A 19,306-nucleotide genomic window follows, 5' to 3' on the forward strand; every position below is an offset into this window, starting at 1 on the left:
ATTAATTTCAGGATAATTAAACTTAATAGTTTTGGACAAATTAAGAATGTTAACCTGATTCAACTAAATGGCATTGCATTGGCCTCATATAATGAACTTATGTTTACTGAAATAAATAATGTTAATTAAATGCAGTTATGTGGAACCTGTTGACATAAAAAAGTTAAATAAATCCAACGTATAATTTTTTTTGAGTGACTAACAATGAGAAATATATTTGTTCCAGTATATATCATTTTTTTTTTTATTAATAAAAATACAACAGTTCATTGTAGTTCATGTTAGCTCAGGTCCATTAAAGGATTAGTTCACTTTCAAATTAAAATTTCCTGATAATTTACTCACCCCCATGTCATCCAAGATGTATTTCATGTCTTTCTTTCTTCAGTCGAAAAGAAATTAAGGTTTTTGATGAAAACATTCCAGGATTTTTCTTCATATAGTGGACTTCAATGGAGTCCAAACGGTTGAAGGTCAAAATTAAAGTTTACAGCGATCCCAGATGAGAAATAAGGGTGTTATCTAGAGAAACCATCACTCATTTTCTAAAAAAAAAATAAAAAAAAAATAAAATAATAATAACATATGTTTTAACCATAAATGCTCATCTTGAACTAGCTCTCTTCTTCTTCTCCTCTATTTGAATTCCAGCAGTGTAGACACTGCTAAGTGTATTACTGCCCTCCACTGCCCTAGCATATTGTATATGACAATTTAGTTCAAACTTTTGACCTGTGGAGGGCAGTAATACACTTAGCAGTGTCTACACTTCTGGAATTCAAATAGAGAAGAAGAAAAGAGCTAGTTCAAGATGAGCATTTATGGTTAAAATGTACACAATTTAAATTTTTTTTTAGAAAATGAGCGATGGTTTCTCTAGATAATTCCTCGTCTGGGATCGTGTAGAACGCTTTGAAGCTGCACTGAAACTGTAATTTTGACCTTCAACCATCTGGACTCCATTGAAGTCCACTATATGGAGAAAAATCCTGGAATGTTTTCATCAAAAACCTTAATTTTCTTTTCGACTGAAGAAAGAAAGACATGAACATCTTGGATGACATGGGGGTGAGTAAATTATCAGGAATTTTTAATTTGAAAGTGAACTAATCCTTTAATGGAAACTATTAGTTAGGCTAGCATAGTTTTAGTCAAACATATTTATAAGGCACTCGTTTCTAACTAGTACCTATATATATATCCCAAACTAGTAGCCTAGCATTTATTTTACCAGTTACAAAAGCATTTTATTTGTCATAGGTTATAAAATCTGGATGATTTCGCTGACGGATGTCGTCCTTTTGAGGCGTTTCTGGAGCTCTAGCGACATCGTGTGGAAGACATCGGTACTGCAGGCGTATGTGTTCGGGCAGTTTCGGGAGCGGTCTGCTTCAACAAAACAAACAGTGATTGGATAATCACTGAGCAGCCCGATTCGACAGAGTACGTTTGCCCCTCCCACTGAAAGACTCATAACAGATTACTATTGGTTGAATTCAAGATCCCGCCCAATTGTCGATTTTGTATTGGCTCAAAGATAAATATGGGTGGGCAGAATCTTCCAGAATCATCCAGCGGTGTGGTCTGTGACGGAAGATATTTTCATATGCGCTAAAACAAAGCAGATATTCGTTTTTAGGGTTTGATTTCTGAATACAGGCCTTAAAATATTGTATCGGATGATATCCGAAGCTGACTGGAGCAGTGAATAAAGCGAAGATCTTGTCACGTGAGTGAATGTAAATACTGGCTAGCCATAGCAACCAGCGTGATAGTAAATATTAAACTTTCAGTGGAGCCATGATGACAAGATCTGTATTTTGCTGCATAAATACCAAACACTGCATTTGATTTTCAGCTCGACCACACTAGCAGCATCAGAGACTTTGAAGATGGACGGGAGTGTGACAGTCATCACCAACCCGACCGTGTCCGTGCGGGTGACCAGCACCGTCAGCTCCTTCGAGGTCAACCGGAGATTCAACCGAGGAATAACGATCGCAGAATTCAAGGTGCGGCGGTGCAGATCATGTGTGATACGTATTAGCCTCAAGTAGAAATATGTCAGATATCACATCTGAAATTGATTAATGCAGAATACAGGATCTGTGAAACTTTGCTTTCTCAAAAATGTCTAGTTGAGTTAACGTAAAGGGTTAGTTCACCCAAAAATGTAAATTCTGTCATTAATTACTCACCCTCATGTCGTTCCACATCTGTAAGACCTTTGTTAACCTTCGAAACACAAATTGTGATATTTTTGATGAAATCTGATGACTCAGTGAGGCCTGCATAGCCAGCAATGACATTTCCTCTCTCAAGATCCATTAAAGTTGCAATATGTAATATTTTTGCAGTAAAATATCCACTAGGCCAGTGTTATATTTTGTTCACTTGAGTACTTAAAATATCCAAAATGTTTTCAACTATTTGTAAATCATGAGAAAATTGCAATTTTAAGCAAGGCTCCGGGGCGTGTGAGGAGTCGTCTGTCAATTACGTCATACCCACGTTACCCTCGTTTCTGGTTTTATTTTGTAGAAACCATGGAAACACCAAAGATGCTCTAATATATTGCATGTTTTAATAGACATAATTAATACACAATTTTCTCCATCATACAATACATTTTAAAATTAATTCCATGCTGTTTATCAACACAAGCCATTCAATATTTAATATGATATTCTAAAATCGATCTATCTTATTGCAGCGTGAAACTGTGTCTCACAGCATCCACCGCACAGAGTAACATTATAACATTTTCAACACACTCAAATGTATCTAATATGATAAACAGAGCTGCTTTACCTCAAACTCATGACCGGAAAAGCGGTAGCGGCGCCGGCGACTGTGTCATAATAAAAGTCCCGCTGCTCGTGAGGTGTGTGTTGCGCAATTGCTCCAGCGGCCTCGTTCAGCTCCCACAACACTCGCTTCTGCTCTGCTTCATACTAAATAACCTCATCCATGAACATGATTTGTTCCCGAGTCCTATCCCTATTCTTTTGCACCGTCCGTTGAGTTGGAGACCACATGTCCCAAGATTCTGCTCTCAAGCTACGCCTTTGTTTTGAATAGGCTTCTAGCGACCTCTAGCGGAAAAAATTATTACATATTGTACCTTTAATGTACTACAGACATATTTAAATCAGTTCATGTGAGTACAGTGGTTCAATATTAATAGTATAAAGCGACGAGAATATTTTTGGTGCGCCAAAAAACAAAAACAAAATAATGACTTCTAGTGATGGCCGATTTCAAAACATTGCTTCAGGAAGCTTCGGAGCATCATGAATCAGTGTATCGAATCAGCGCCAAAGTCACGTGATTTCAGCGGTTTGGTGGTTTGATCCGAATCATGATTCGATACACTGATTCATTATGCTCCGAAGCTTCCTGAAGCAGTGTTTTGAAATCACAAACAAATTTGAGTCTTTAAGCAGTGATAATGATTTAGTTGTCCTCTCTTAAAAAGAGGAAATATTTGGTCCATCCAATCCCGAGATTGCGTAGAGAGCGAGAGGAAGGAGAGTTCCACCTCATCAAGGAGCTGACTGATTATTCCGAGCGATTCAAAGTTTACTTCAGGATCTCAGTTTGATGCTTTGCTAGTGATACTGGCACAATCTGTCTTTATATTCTGTCTGTTTGTATTCCGCACTTTGTTTGTCATACAGCGCTACTGTTTTGTGCTGTAGATGACGTGGATCAACTTGTCAGATGGCATTCTGGATTTTGGCGTTCGTTTGTATGGTGGCTCTGAATTGTCAAAACGTCTCTCAGAAAATCGAACCTGATCCGAATTTTTTTTTTTTTATGACGAATGAAAGTTTTGGAGGCAGTGTGTAAACGTGATTGACACAACGTGAGGTCATATTTATTTTTTAACGTGTGGAAATTTTGGATGCGAATTTCGGACTCTGTGTGCAAAGAAATTTTAAGGGTTAGAAACAAAATAATTTTTTCTCTGACTGCTTGGCTCAAGATGATTCGACTGCACCCTATGTCATTTTCTGTCATGAAAAAGTTTCCGCCATCTTAAATTTTCCAAAAAACCCTACTTTTTCGAGCTCGTCCAATTTTTCATCAAAGTTGTCTCAGATCATCTTCAGACCATGGCGAAAAACAAACAAACATGGAAATGAAGTTTATTCGTTAAACCGTTCTTGAATAACGCACAAACAAATTTTACAAAGTGCACACCAAAATGGACATGAGGCTATATCTCTGCAATGCTTTAGAGTATTCTATCCAAACTTGGTTTGTGTTACCTGAGGGTACCCGAGGTTCGGCACAGTGCCACCTAGTGGTCAGGAGATATGAAAAATGGCTATTTTTCCTTAAAACAAAAACAAAAAAACCCAGAAAAGGTCTCTTTAGATTTGGTATAGCATGCCGAGTCAAACAATACCCAATTTTCCCATACTAGCCATTTTGAATTTTGACATAAAATGCTATATTTTACAAATTCATTAGCGTATTGTTATGAAACTCGGTTAGTGTCATCAGCATCATGCTCTAAAGGTACTCATAAAGTTTCAAAATAAAATTTCAAAAAATGCTAATGGCTTTTGATTAATTTTGTCTCTTGTAATGAAACATTTTAATAGATTCCTTGGGTCATGCTGAGAACATAGAAACCAATTTTGCCATAGTCGGCTGACCACCATGTCTGCCATTTTAATTTTCTTTAGAAACCTACTTTTTGTAACTCCTCCTAAACTGTTTCACGAAAATTGAATCGGATCATCCTAAGACCTTGCTGACAAAACAACAACATGGAATTCAAATCAGTTCGTTAAACCATTCTTTTAACGTGAGAATGAATGCTACGAACAACACACCAAAATGGGCAAAATATTTAAACTGTTCTTGAATAATGTGCAAACATATTTGACAAAGAGCATGCCAAAATGGACACGAGGCTATATCTCTGCAAACTTGATTTGTGTTAAAACCCGGGAAGAAGCTTATTGAAGTCCCTACCAGCCGTTTGTTGTAGTCCTTAAAAAGTGATTTCTGTGAAAGAAAATATCTCCCTTTGCACTGAACTTTGAGCATCATAACTTCGCAGATGTTGTTTATGATCTAACAGCAACATTACACACTAACTAAAGTTAAAAAAGTCATAATCAAGGACCCCTTTAACATGTGTATTTGTTTTACAGAGTAAACTGGAGCTGATTGTGGGCACCCCAGCTGCCTGTATGGATCTTGATCTATTCAGCACATCAGACAAGTTCTTACAGAAACTAGACAACAACGAAGCATTGCTCGGCTCCTATCATGTGGATGATGACTGCAGAATACATGTGAGTATCGACTCCTTTCTGACACCCCATCTACACAGAAAGCCAGTGACAAAATCAAAATGTGTAGAAGTGATGCGAGATGATGATTCTTAGAGGTGATGATACACGGGGCAACTTTTTGAGCAATGTTGCCGAGCGATGTTGCTTGGGCACTTTCCCATTGAGAACTGGCAACATATTTCTATCTGGATACTTTAGTTCGAAATTTGTCACCCATTTCGATGGTTCTGGGAATCGCTTTGCAACATTGCTCAAAAAGTTGCCCCATGTATCATCACCTTTAAAGCTTCAGAACTGTTCTGGACCTTTTGAAACTATTTTGATGGTATTAATAAAAATTGAATTCTTCTACTATGTGCAGGTGACAGACCGCAGTGGTGCGAAGAGCGGAGAGTTCACTGATTTGTCGAAGGTGGAGAAATTTGAGATCTCTGATGATGCCTATGAAAAAAGGGCAGGTAATCTAAACATGGCATCAAAGTTCTGCCTGTGACACATTTGATGAGTGATTTAAATGTATGGCAACTTGCTCAAATAGTCAGTCATGATGTAGTGACATCTTTTTTTTGCATTGTAACGTACATCTCAGTGAAACATGTAGGCTGGTGCCTTGCTTATTGGATTGAAGCAGATTGACTAAATGTGAGACTGCAGCTGATTATAGGAAAGGGGCAGGTTTAAGCAGACATAATGACTGAAGTTCTGTATATGTCAGCAGAGAGTCTGTTGTTTCACAAGAAGATCAAGACATTTTATAATGAGGTGAAAAAAACAAACTTTTAGAAAAAAAGATTAGAATTTTTCATCTCATGCTGCCATTAATAGTTTCTAACATATATGTGTGATGTAATTCTGATATATCTTCGATTGCATATTTTATCAAGTGTTTCATTACTTTAATTTATTAAATATAGATTTCCAATAAAATTAAGTAGCCTAAAGCCATTGAGAAATGTGGATCACACAATTTAAATGCCTTTACCCTTAATATAATGTCTGTTCTCTCAAATATGTCAGAAAAGCAAATGTCTAACTTTTCAATTTTCATACATGTCAGATTCGATACGGAGCTTCAAGAAGAATATGAAGTTAGGTCGTTTTAATGAGGAAAACAGGGCCAAACAAGAAGAGGCTCTTGCTAAGAAAGAAGAGGAAGAGAAGGCAGCGGCTGAAGCCATCGCTGTTGGAAACCGCTGTAAAGTTGAGGTTCCTGGGCAACCCACCAAGATTGGCACCGTTATGTTCGTGGGTAAGCTTCCCATCATTTTCCTATCACACTTCTCAGACCAGGGCTCAACGCTAAGGATTTTTCAGTTTTTTTTTTAAGCCCGTTCAGTTATTAAATCATAACCTGATTTAATCCCACCTACTGCTCTGATTTACTGCGTAAGAGTTACATGTAATAGAGCCCAGTGATGGGGTTAATATCTATTAAAGGGGTGGTTGATTATGAGCACTGTTACTGATGATCGTCACTTTGACTGCGTGAGATTCTCCAGCTTTGTTGTTGTTGATCAACCGAAGTGTGAGATGTTAAAGCTCCGCCCTCTTCTGGAAAGCAGGCCGGGAGCAGCAGCTCATTTGCGTTTAAAGGGACACACACAAAAACTGCGTGTTTTGCTCACACCTAAATAGGGGCAAATTTGACAAGCTATAATAACTGATCTCTTTTGAGCTGAAACTTCACAGACACATTCTGGGGACACCAGAGACTTATATTACATTATTAGTCATATACCAGTTTTTTCAGTGTCTGGGAGAAACATATAAAATTTAGAAAGTGCAACTTTAAAGATGATATAAAATGGAAGTTGCGATAGTATTTTCTTCCTCATTGTGATGTATATCTGAGTGAAACAAGAAAAAATGTAGGGTGTGACTTGATTTTATCCATCAGAAACTGATTGGATGGTTGTGGTTTGCTATTGGTTGATCTGAAGTGACAGGTTGTCCCACCCTCACGCCAGTAAACGCATCATCAGAAGAGAGATGTCTCTGCAAGAGTGAGGGGAAGTTATTTTGATTAAAGATTATGAAGCCACATGAATTTAAATATAAGGAATACTGTAAAATTTCTTTAAAAAAAACAATAATTGTCCATTTTGATTTCATGGTGACTCCCAGCGGTTTTCTGCCAAAATAAAAGAGCTATGGTTTAATGTGTGAAAGCAATTAATAATTTTTTTTATTGTATAATTTAATAATTTTTGTATAATTAATACATTTTAAATATAACATAATAGCATATTTTACACTACAATAGTGGCATTTCTCTATTGATTTGATTTACTTTTATCATTTAAATAATAAAAAAAGTTAATATTTTGAATAACAAAAGCAGTAATAGTAGTAATTATAATTATTGTTGTATAGTCCTTTTGAATGGGTATAAAAGCAGGTTTTCCTTTTATTTTGTCTTTAGCTGATCACATGCCTGTTTATTGCAATGCTTTTCTTGTTTTCAGGTACGGTAGATTTCAAGCCAGGCCACTGGATTGGTGTGAAATATGATGAGCCGCTTGGGAAGCATGACGGCAGGTTGGTGCTTGCACAAGTTATTTATGTTTATAAGACCAGCATGGTTCAGAAAATGACTAATGTGACCCTTTCTTGAACTTATGAGAAAGTCTAACTGATGCTTCATGTTTATCTTGATTTAGCGTCAATGGGAAACGTTACTTTCAATGCGAGCCAAAATATGGCGCCTTTGTGAAGCCGCTTTCAGTAACTGTGGGAGACTTCCCTGAAGAGGACTATGGTTTGGATGAGATGTAAGACTCGCCTGATGAGCAGTCAGAAGCATCTGAAGAAAGATCCTCTTTCTTCAAGTCGTTTGACTCCATGCAGTGAGACATTGCTGCAGTTGAAGATTTTGTCGTCAATGCAGCTCATTTTGTTTTATGCTGGTCTGGAAGAGATCAGCGAAAATTCTACTTTAATTTCCTGCAGGCAAACTCCAGAAATGATCTTAAACGCATCTGTGCCCTGGCGACTGGAAGTAACTAGAAAGGTAAAAGTGAGAACATCAGTCGAGGTCAGAGTAAAAAAAAAATCTAGTTGAAAAAGCGTTCGCTTGCATGTTGAATGTTCGTTATTGAATTCCAAAGTTCTGCAGCTAATTTGAGCCCAGGCCGAATCATTTTACTTCAAACTAAACCAACTAACCACAAAAGAAAATGTTCTTCAGGTTTTTGCAATTCTGTACACACTGTATCGTATAAATGTCTCATTCCTCCTTTTTCTGCAGCCTTCGACATTCACATCGTCATGACTGTATCTAGGGTCTCGGTCCCTCATTCCTAGGCACTTTAGTGATTAGCTCATAAATGAGTTGTATAATATAGAATTCTGTGGCCTCAGTTTCCATGGTTCTGTATTTTCAGTGTAAATTACAGAAATGTGACAAGAATTCTTGCCTTTTTTTTTGTGAAAATTGGCATGTCAGCTTTTTGATGCATGTCAAATTCACATTTAACAGAAAAGCCTTGTTTTTATGGAATTCTGTGATTAGCAAAATCTCTGTATGTTTCAAATAAATCAATCTACCAATTTTGGACATCCTGCAGACATATGCCCAAATTGTCTTTTTTCTGAAACTGCCTTAATATGCATTATGGGACATGTTGCACTGAAAAACACTGCAGTACAGCCCTAAAATCTTGATGGGTAGGTGATGATAAACATTTTTGGTTTTGGTCCACATGAAGTGATTGGTTTCATATGAATGCCAGTAGCTGCACTACTTTAACAAATCAATGCAGAGTTAAAAGTAGAAATGTTGGACACTAGACTAGACACAAACCTTGATTGTTGGAGATAGACGTGCTAGAAAACTGTTAGCATGTCTTTCTCCGTTCATGTTTTTGTCTTGACTTTTAAATGTCTAAACATTCTTAAATCAAGATGCATTTACTTGAGAAGCAAAATAGAAGTCTTGCTTTCTGAGGGGAAATAAAGTTTCAAAATGAATTTATCATTCATGAAATTTCACTTATTTTTGGTATTGTATTTTTATTTTTTTGATGGTTTGCAGAAATAAAAGACTTTAAAATCACTGTCATTCTTGCTTGCACATTATTACTTTAAGAACCTTCAAACAAGCATCAGCTTGACAACAATCCTGAGATCTCCAGAAGCGGTGGGCTGTTTTTTAGAGCACAAACACCGACACATCTGCAGACCAAACCTGCAGAAAACACCAGTTGACAGTTTCAGTCGCTGGATATTAAAGTCTAACTTAAACTATGAATTATATATAACGCCTTTCTCTGAAAGACGTCAACGAGGAGCCAGACTCAGAGAACTGAGATTTTTTTTTCGCTCGTCATGACCCGTTTGGAGTGAGACTGTTGGACTTTAGTTTACTGGTAAAGACAATGAGTTCCTGTTTGTGTTTAACTTTAATCCTCATTAAATCCTGTCTGGTTTTGTCGTCGGGTAAGTGTTTCTCAATTGTTTATTTTGTTTGTAAGAACTTGCATAAGAACCGCACTATAGAACGGAAATTGCGAAAGCTTCCATTGTGTATACGTGTACACAGAACATTTTGGTTCTGTCTCAAAACTGAGCGAGATGCCTACCTAGACAGCAGACTCCGAAATTATGCAGGCTTAAAGTGAATGTCAGTTTTTTAGTTGTACTTGCAAAGATAATCACTACTGTTGCTCCTTATTTCTCTCAGATATTGCTTTAAAATATCTATATGGCTTTTAAAATGGTAAGTGATGACATATATGTAGAGAAATAACTTAGTTACTGCCTAACAACGCCCTAGCAATAAGCCACAAGACAACCCTAGCAATATAGCAACATGCCCCAGCCATATCTCATCACATCTTTTATTATTTATCTAACCTTTAGTCACAATGAAATCATAATTTTCAATTCTTCTTTTTTTTCTTTTTTTTTTTTATAATGTTGCAGTGATTAATACAAATGATTCATGGTGCCTTTAATCAAAATAACTTCCCCTCCCTGTCCCACGAGGGTGGGACAACCTGACACTCATATTCGTGATGGGTCAATCAGTTCATTTTTAACTAATCTTTAAAATGATTCGGAAATAATGAGTTGTCTCAGAGAGTAATTTATTCATTTTGTGTTGACCGTGCATGCGCACCATCCCATAGGTTCTGTCCAGGAAACAGAAATGATTAGTTCATCTTCATTTTAATTCATTTCAAGTTATCTAGAGGTTGAGGACTGCTGGTCTAGGTAGAAAGCTCACTATGGTTAGAGACAATTTGACTGTCAACAACCGACTATTAGTTAGTCTCAAAGTAGTACACCATATGAATCTCTTAAATCACACCATCTTACTCAAGTTTTCAATGAAAACAAGAGATTGCAAAATTCACATAGTTGTGGACCAGATGTGGGCTATTGCAGCAAAATCTTACACAACACCATAAAAGTACTCTGTTAGTGGCTTTTATTTCAATAAGAACCAATAAAATGCTGATCTGTGTGTTGATCGCCATTCAGACCCATTACATTTTCCATATGCAGACATGAGAGCTGTCCAGGCTCATCCAGCTGAAAGAGAGACAGTGAGTGGATCAAACATGTCTAACTATTCAACATTACCTCCCAAATCTGAACCAATCACCCCAACTAAGCCATCTGTGAACACTGAGCTCTTCACAACAAAGAGCAAACATCTGATTTCTGCATCTACATGTACAGTCTGACTTCCTACATTGATTTGTTGCACTTTTTTCATCACATGTGGTTTCCTGCATTAAAGAGTCAAGTTTACATTTTACAAATTAAAACTTATATTTAACAGGCGTTCCTCCTAGTATCCCGACAGCAGGTCCTCGGTTCCATGCGGGTAGTTTCATTGGCGGTATGATGCTGGCCTTTATCATCATTCTAGCCATCACTCTGGGCTACAGGTTGGCCTGCTCTCAACGGGAGGTACGTTACAGAGCCATGTGAGTATCATCAGAGCATATTCTTGAGGTGTGTTTGACTGTCCAAATTCAATGATAGGATGTCCTACCTGCCTGTCAACATATGTATTTCCATACCTCCGCACACCCTGCTCAAGCAGACATCACATGTCATCAGTGCATTCTGTAAGGCTATGCAGAGTTGTAGACAGACGACAGTCACAGAGCACCACAAACAGCAGCTGCCTTTTACAGTTCCTCCTGAACCAAAACAATGAGCTTATGCTGCGTTCATGCCACATTGTAACCATAATTACGAGACGGCAACCAGTGACATTATCAATGCTGAAATTAATCTGCAGCAGTCAGGTGGTACAAGTCAAAGCTCTGTGAGCTGTTTACATTCATTTATTTTTGTAATATGTGCTTTGAGACATGAGGTAATTTAACGCCGTCTCTCATCTTGTGACGCTTTGCAGACTTTGCTCTGTGTGTGTTCATGTGTTTTGGAGGAGGTGTGGCTTTGGAGAGAGAGCTCTGAAGTAGGGGTCGACCGTTCATCAGCGCCGATATTAAGCATTATAGTTATCAGTATCGGTCATTTTCAAAACCGATTTGCCGATAAAATAATTTAATTTTGAAATGTGCTATTTGGCTCTGATGCAGCCACCTCTGTCGGAACTCATTTGTTCCTTGTTGTTTACTTCAAGTTACAAAATGTTTACAGAATGCTGCACTTTTAATGTTATTATTAATATTAATGTTATTATTAACAGTTCTTAGAATTAAAGATTTGTTTAAAAGCATTTAAAGCAAGTTTTTGTCAGAGCCCTTGTTATTCTTAAATTTTGACATTAATTTTCATTTTTACACCAGACATATATATTGGTTTAAAATATTGGTTATCGGTCTACTTGATCTGTAATAATTGGTATCGGCCCTGGAAAACATATCGATCGACCCTTACTCTGAAGGGAGGTGCGATCGCTTGCTTTCAAAGCTAGCTTGCTATTGCTAGCTATTGCTTACCCTACCTCATGTCTCAAAGCACATAACAGTACAATAATGAACGTAAACAACTTACTCTTACAGACTGCTACAGATTCATGTTGCCGTTGATAATGTTGACATAAGCTAGAAACATATAAATCTGAGTCTGAGGACGTGAACTGGAGCGGGTAGAACTTCAGGGGTTGCTATTTTATAATCACTGTTCCTACATGGCGTGAACACAGTAAAATCTTGTTGTTTTGTTTAGCGAGGAGCTGTAAAGTTGACTGCTGTTTGTGGCACTCGGTGACTGACGTCTGTCTACAACTCTGCATAGTCTCATGAAACAAATGTATTCATATTATATTGTCATGTTTATCGAAATAAAACTGATTTCCCACTTTATTGGTATTTATATAGTATGTTAAGCAGTACATAAAGTACTAAATGAAAAGTGTTTCTGCTGCTACACGAAAACACCCAACATATCGGTGTATTTACGAAGCATTGCATCTATTCCGCTTCATCTCTGATACACACAGCCGAAGTCGAACACACCTATTTTTTGCAGTTTTTACATTTACATAATTGCTCGTTTAAAAAAACATGAGGATATCCAGACATATGATGTGATGAGTTTATAAATCATGTACCTACTACTTATCAATTATGTATTACACAGGCCATGTTTTATATATGTTCATATGTTTGTAATAATGTAACCTTGCAACTATATATTTCATGTCATTCAGTGAGGAACATGATGCCATCATTTAAAATGGAGTCGCTGAGGAAATACAGACCAAAACACATCATGATCTGAAGAGAAAGTTTTTACCTTAACATGGTTAATATGCATATGAAACCGTGTATGATGTGTTTGATACATTTATTTTAATCTTAAATAGGTTGTCCTCTTTTAGCAGTTTTTACATTTTATTAGTGAATATTTGAACTCATGTATTTTCAGTGATTTTTCTGTCTTGTCTAATTTAGTATTTGTTCTTTCTATACTAGTGTGTAAAATATGAAGTTGTAAAAGTCTTTATTATCTTTTCAGTGTTCAGGGACATTTTTTTTTTTAAACTTTATGGTATTTTAGAATAAAAGTTGGTTTTCCTATAGTATATTTGAAATGTATTGAAAATTTCATGTACAGTAGTGAAAATGATCCAATAAAGTGGTTTAGTCTAATGCTGTGGGCTGCATGTTGTACATTTTCCTCACACACAATTCACAATAAATGTCTAATAATATTGTTTGCTCATAATGCATGAAACGTCACAAGTATCCGATAAAAGACAGCATCTACCAAAGTATATACTTTATTCCAGGCCAATTTTAAAGTAATATGTAAAGAAGATATAATGTAACAGAACTTAAGGTTCTAAGGTACATGCACATACATTGATTAAAAAAAAAAAAAAAAAAAAAACAGAAAAAAAAAAAAAACATTAGATCATAATAAATGGATATAAATTCATTCTGGGTGCATTTAAAGAAATCTAAATACCAATCCATTAACTTGTGTGATTAGTACTACCACTACAAAAAAAGTAAACAGTTACTATATATTCTGAACAGTTGCACACTAAGCAAGCATAAAATCATGTTTAAGTGACATACACATTTTAGTCAATGTTCTATAAACGTGCAATACCATAACTGTACCCACAATTCATAAAACATTTTGTTGCATTGCTCTCTCCAACACTGTTTTACCACACTAGAGTCTGCCATCAATACTATGTTTGCAAAAATAGATATTTCTCTTAGCTTGTCTTTTTTTCTCTCCACTTTTATTTTCTCTAAAACTTTAACTTTCATTACCATGTTTTTGATCATAAAATGTGACCATAAAATTTTTGCTTACTGAGGCAATTGAGTTACAGACCTTAACGGTACATTCACCCAAACAGACAACAGAAGATTATACTCAAAAAATGTCGCCTTTAAAAAAAAAAAAATCAGTACAAAACACATTTAGTGTTTGGGCCAGTTATTGAGCTACAGTTATGTAGTGTAAAAATAACCATATTGTAAACAAGAGGACATATTCAGAGTATATTACTGAATGCAAAGAATCTGCATCAAATTTATAATGTAGTGTTCTTCTATAGTGAAACCATGTAAACCTAGGTAACCTGCCTAATGTGTCTTTAGTACTGACTTCACAACCAGCATTTGAGGGCCTGTCAAATCTTGCTTCATTAGAAATCTCCTCACTATTCAATTAGACCATTAGCTTATGTTTTGCGTATACATAAAAGTATGATAAATTATTTTTTGTCGTCCATTAAGAGAAAAAAATTACCAAAAATAAAAAAAAAGTCTTTGGAAGCCTCGTCGAAGAAATCCTGACAGAAACGATAACTGATTGTTTCCATTACAGTCTACTCTATCATTCATATCCACATTTACCAAGTCAAATCCAAGCTAACGGCTAATCTACAGCACTAACCCTCGAGACATGCTCATCTAGCCATCTAAACGTATCAGAACCTTCCACTTCTGGCCCGATATCCATCTCAGCACCAAAAAGCATCAACATAACTGGCACAGACTCTACTGGAGCTCATATCAGAGATGTCTGTCTATTGATCAAAGTGCCCTTGATATTTTCTTCCTTGCTTTTGGATGAGATATTTTCACTAACACAAGCAAGCAAGCAGGAACATATCAACTGAGATACTAAAATCGTAAGATAAAAATAGATATCGGTAACAAAACCAAACGATCCCCCCTCAGATTGATCATGAACGACAGCGTCCATCTAGTCAGTGTTATCTGTGAATCATTTCAGTTGTTGTGCTGTATAAATCCGTTAAAACGAGAGCAAAAACAGATCGGATTTGTTCTTTGATCACAAATGAATGCCATAAACGTCAAGAAACAAAATCAGGCTTAAATAAAACTAACACACAAAGAGGCTAGGGTTCTTTAGAGGAAAGAAAGAAGAAAAAAAAAAAAAAAAAAAAAAATCAAACCCTAATTCCCAACATAATATTTTTTATAAAACCTTTGAAAGAAATATACTTTGATTAATGAAGCGAGTAAGTAAAAGCACGTTTTCAAATTTGATCTATGATCTCTAGTGTAAAAACGACAGGATTTTTTTTTGTCCGAAGGCACTTGATTACACAGTTTCTAGTGTGATATGCTGGCACAGCCAAGCAGCAGGGTTTGTTTAACCAAAGCCACACGTCGAAACCTTTCAATTTTAACCTTTCAATCCCAATCCCATCAAAAAACACGTACAGACGACCTCCTCGTTGCTTTTTTGGTTTCTCAGGCTCATTACTGTATGAGGGAAAAACAGTCAATTGTTGCTGAGCTGAGATCAGGGATGTTCTGAGACAGGAGCTGCAGTCACAGGAGGTTGATTTAGGGGTTCATCTGTCTTTATCGCTCACTCTCGGGGAACACCCGAGCCCATCGGGCCCGTTCGCCCAGCGAGGAGTTCACTTTGCGCACACAAATTCACATACTTTAACGCTGATGGGCTGTCATATAGGACAGCCGTGAAAGAGAATTGGGTACTTGTGAATACTTGTCTGTTCATGGGCCAGCCTTGAGGATGCAGACATGGAAAAAAGACATAAAAGAAGCACAAAAGGACCAAAGGTTAAAATACCTCAGCTTTTAAAACCAATTCGGCCAAACGTATTGAATGGAAGATAAGATAAGTTTTATGTCCAGGAGGGTGAAATGTCTTTTCTTTTCTCAACTCGAAGCATCTACACATCCTTCACAGATTGGATTAGGCAGCAGTTCAGCATGTTGGAAGAGAAGGCGTAGTGCTGGATTCAGGCGCTCTATAGCCAGGTTAGAAAGTTCTCCTTGTCGATCTTGGTAGCTGCCAGCACAGACTCCATGTCGTTGAGGATGTCGGAGCTCAGGGCTTCCTGCAGGCTGGGCATCAGCTCCTCACCCTCCACCGCCATGCTCTCCCCCTCCAGGGTGCCCAGGTCCACATCTGTGCCCGGGATGGCGTCTAGGTAGTCGGGGAAACGGCTGGGCTGTGTGGCCATGGAGCTGGGGCCGAGGGTATCGCCTGGGAGCGAGACATTTGACTTAAAAATCTGACGATATCATGTGTGTTTGGTTTCATTCTGATTATTCTTCTTGTGATGTACCTGTCTCCATCTCGTCCACACTATTGAGGAAGTCGTCTGGAGTGCGGGGGACGCTGTAACTACTCATGCTCAGGCCGCTGTCTGTGCTCTCGTCTCTGGAGTGATATGTCCCACTGCACAGAAAAACACCATTAATGACAGGTCACACGGATTTGAAAGCTTGCTTAGACGGATATATATCATGTACATATGTAAATTGTACAGTTACACTACTGCTCAAAAAGATTGGGGACAATAAGATTTATTTTGAAAGAAATTAATGTGTTTATACAGCAAAGATTTCTATTTAATATAAATGCTGTTCTTTTGAATGTTCTTTTCATCAAAGAATCTTGAAAAGATGTTTCCTATGGAGCCCCTCACATGACATGCAAGAAAAAAAAAAAAAGTAAATTGTGCGCACGATTTAGCAAATCGAGGGAACGAAATAATAAATTGTGAGCACTATTTATCTAATCGAGGGAACGAAATAGTAAATTGTGCGCACTATTTATCAAATCGAGGGAACGAAATAATAAATTGTGCGCACTATTTATCAAATCGAGGGAACGAAATAATAAATTGTGCGCACTATTTATCAAATCGTGGGAACAAAATAGTAAATTGTGAGCACTATTTATCAAATCGAGGGAACGAAACAGTAAATTGTGAGCACTATTTATCAAATCGAGGGAACGAAATAGTAAATTGTGAGCACTATTTATCAAATCGAGGGAACGAAACAGTAAATTGTGCGCACTATTTATCAAATCAAGGGAATTAAATAGTAAATTGTCTGCACAATTTATCAAATTGAGGGAACGAAATAGTAAACCGTCTGCACAATATATCAAATCGAGGGAACGAAATAGTAAACCGTCTGCACAATATATCAAATCGAGGTAATAAAAGAGTAAATGTTGTGCACTATATAGCAAACTGATGGAATGAAATAGTAAATTGTGCGCACGATTTATCAAATTGAAGGGGAAGAATTAGTAAATTTGAGGGAACTAATTAGTAAATCGCACAATTTATCAAATCGAGGGAACGAAATAGTAAATCGTCTGTATGATTAATCAAATCGAGGGAAAGAAATTAGTTAATTGTCCGCAAGATTTTTCAAATTGAAGGGGAAAGATTTAGTAAATCGCGTGCACGATTTAGCAAATCTAGGGAATGAAATAGTAAATCGTCTGCGCAATTTAGCAAATTGAGGGAACAAATTAGTAAATCGTGCGCATGATTTAGCCTACTATTTTTTTCCCCCGCATGTCATGTGCGGGGCTCCATATACAATATTAAGCAGCACAGCTGTTCATAAAATTCAGCTTTGATCACATGAATAAATTAGCTTTTATATAAATAGAAAACAGTTATTTTAAATTTTAATAATATTTCAGAATATAATTTACTGAATTTCTGTAAAAAAACAAACAAACAAAAAAAAAAACTACAAAACCTTACCAACCCCAAACAGTTTTATACAGTGTATATAAATATGTATGTCATTTTTCATGATTTCTATTGCACATATATGAAAACTTTTTATTATTAATTATGGTATTTTGCCTCACACCTATATAAATAATCTCATGGCAAGAAACAATATTTTTCTGTCACATTTTTCATGTTCACTTTTTGCGGGGGAAATAATTTGACCACCACAAAGAACAAGTCTATGAAAAGCCAAATATACTGTGGGATTAGATAAACACACACTTGACCACAAACTCAGAACAAGCTAAGAATATAACAGTGCAAAGCACAGAAATCCAGCACAGAAGACTTAAGTTTGCAAAAAGACCAAACTCATTTTTACTAAGTAAAAGTGTTTTGAATCTCAGTACACAGAGAATCGCAATATTATTGAGAGAATGAGCGTGTGCAGAGCAAGTGGAGACTTTGCATAAGCTAAAACAAAAGAAAGCTTTGATTTGTTTAATCTACTTCCTTTATTAGTATACAAAAAGTATATAAATATTCCTGATTTACAAAGCTTTTGTAGCCATTGCCTCTTAACTTATGCACATTTATCCAGAATAATTGCTAATAATGACTGCTCATTCTGCTACTAATTGCTGCAAGAGTTTCTGCTTGTATTACTCGCAGTGGCCTGCTTTGAACTGCCGTCGAGAGTCATTGTACAAGGTGTTGTTTTGCTGGTGGTCTGAGAAAAGCTCTCTATAAATAGCAGTTCAGCACAGAGTCCTCAAATAAAGAGGGCAGAGGACATGCAACAGTGAAGGAAAATACAGCAAGTTTCTCCTAATTAAGAGAATGAAATGTGGCTTCAGTGCATGAGAGTTGCTGGATGAATGAGCTCTTTGTGAGTGCAGCAGAAGTGGGAGGGGGGGACGGCCTTGTCCAAGACCGAGACCACATGTTCTCACGGGCCGCCTTGCTATTCACATCAATCCCTTATCTGCTCTCATGTAGGAGGAGAGATTAATGTGCTCGACCGCCACTGGAGGGCGTAATTTCCTGCAAAAGCAGCTTAATATCGACTGCTTTCAACAACTTCTCCATTAGGGGTCACCAATGAGTGGAATTCAAGCAAAAAAAAGCAGCTTTTGTGGGTTAGGATTTATGTGCCTTTTAACTGGTAACTACAACCATGTGCAAACTCGAAAGTGAGTTTCTCTTGCGTTCATGTGTTCTACATGCATTACCTGTTCAAGAAAGGGTCAGAGCTGTTGGTGGTCATGTTACGGGCGTCTTGGCCCATGCCGGGCGAGGACACAGGGTTTTGAGTGCCGCCATCCTGCTCCATGCTGGTTGGAAGCTGGTTTCTCAGGGCGAGCTCCTGTACGCACACACACACAAAAAAACAAAGTGGGAAATTCACAAAGTGAGCAGACTGGATTTGCTGGAACGGAAGCTTAACGGAAGATGATATTAACCATTTGCTTTGGAATTACTCGAAGTACAGAGATGAGAGCGGATGCATTTTTCAACCGAAGAAAAAGGACAGAACAAACTATACTGGTTT

At 37.1% G+C, this 19,306-nt stretch overlaps 3 protein-coding genes across 7 annotated transcripts in view; 2 read left to right on the plus strand and 1 right to left on the minus strand.

The window, feature by feature from the left end:
- The first annotated feature begins 1,557 nt into the window (after positions 1-1,557).
- On the plus strand, positions 1,558-8,785 carry tbcb (tubulin folding cofactor B). 2 transcript variants are annotated; one of them, XM_067390531.1, is made up of 7 exons: positions 1,558-1,739; positions 1,859-2,012; positions 5,172-5,315; positions 5,677-5,773; positions 6,373-6,564; positions 7,781-7,853; positions 7,976-8,785. In XM_067390531.1, exons 2-7 carry the CDS (start codon positions 1,893-1,895, stop codon positions 8,088-8,090), a joined length of 741 nt encoding a protein of 246 aa, XP_067246632.1. In that variant the 5' UTR covers positions 1,558-1,739; positions 1,859-1,892; the 3' UTR covers positions 8,091-8,785. The 2 variants fall into 2 exon arrangements, with proteins under 2 accessions (XP_067246632.1, XP_067246631.1); XM_067390530.1 differs by having other exon boundaries at positions 1,558-1,729.
- Positions 8,786-9,451: 666 nt separating this feature from the next.
- On the plus strand, positions 9,452-15,185 carry tmem123 (transmembrane protein 123). Of its 3 annotated transcripts, none has more exons than XM_067390537.1 (4): positions 9,452-9,752; positions 10,800-10,994; positions 11,104-11,251; positions 12,952-15,185. In XM_067390537.1, the coding sequence occupies exons 1-4, from the start codon at positions 9,692-9,694 to the stop codon at positions 12,974-12,976; spliced, it is 429 nt and encodes a 142-aa protein (XP_067246638.1). In that variant the 5' UTR covers positions 9,452-9,691; the 3' UTR covers positions 12,977-15,185. The 3 variants fall into 3 exon arrangements, with proteins under 3 accessions (XP_067246638.1, XP_067246641.1, XP_067246639.1); XM_067390540.1 differs by having other exon boundaries at positions 11,104-11,234; XM_067390538.1 differs by having other exon boundaries at positions 10,824-10,994.
- Positions 13,509-19,306, minus strand: part of yap1 (Yes1 associated transcriptional regulator) — a 39,789-nt gene continuing 33,991 nt past the window's right edge. For both annotated transcript variants that reach the window (XM_067390536.1, XM_067390535.1), the window contains 3 exons: positions 18,987-19,120; positions 16,336-16,448; positions 13,509-16,253 (listed from right to left, as the gene is read on the minus strand). In XM_067390536.1, coding sequence (XP_067246637.1) covers positions 16,015-16,253; positions 16,336-16,448; positions 18,987-19,120 — 486 coding nt within the window. In that variant the 3' untranslated portion in view covers positions 13,509-16,014. The remainder of the gene's footprint in view (positions 16,254-16,335; positions 16,449-18,986; positions 19,121-19,306) is intronic.

Source organism: Chanodichthys erythropterus, chromosome 7 (assembly GCF_024489055.1).
Source record: "Chanodichthys erythropterus isolate Z2021 chromosome 7, ASM2448905v1, whole genome shotgun sequence".
NCBI lineage: Eukaryota > Metazoa > Chordata > Actinopteri > Cypriniformes > Xenocyprididae > Chanodichthys > Chanodichthys erythropterus.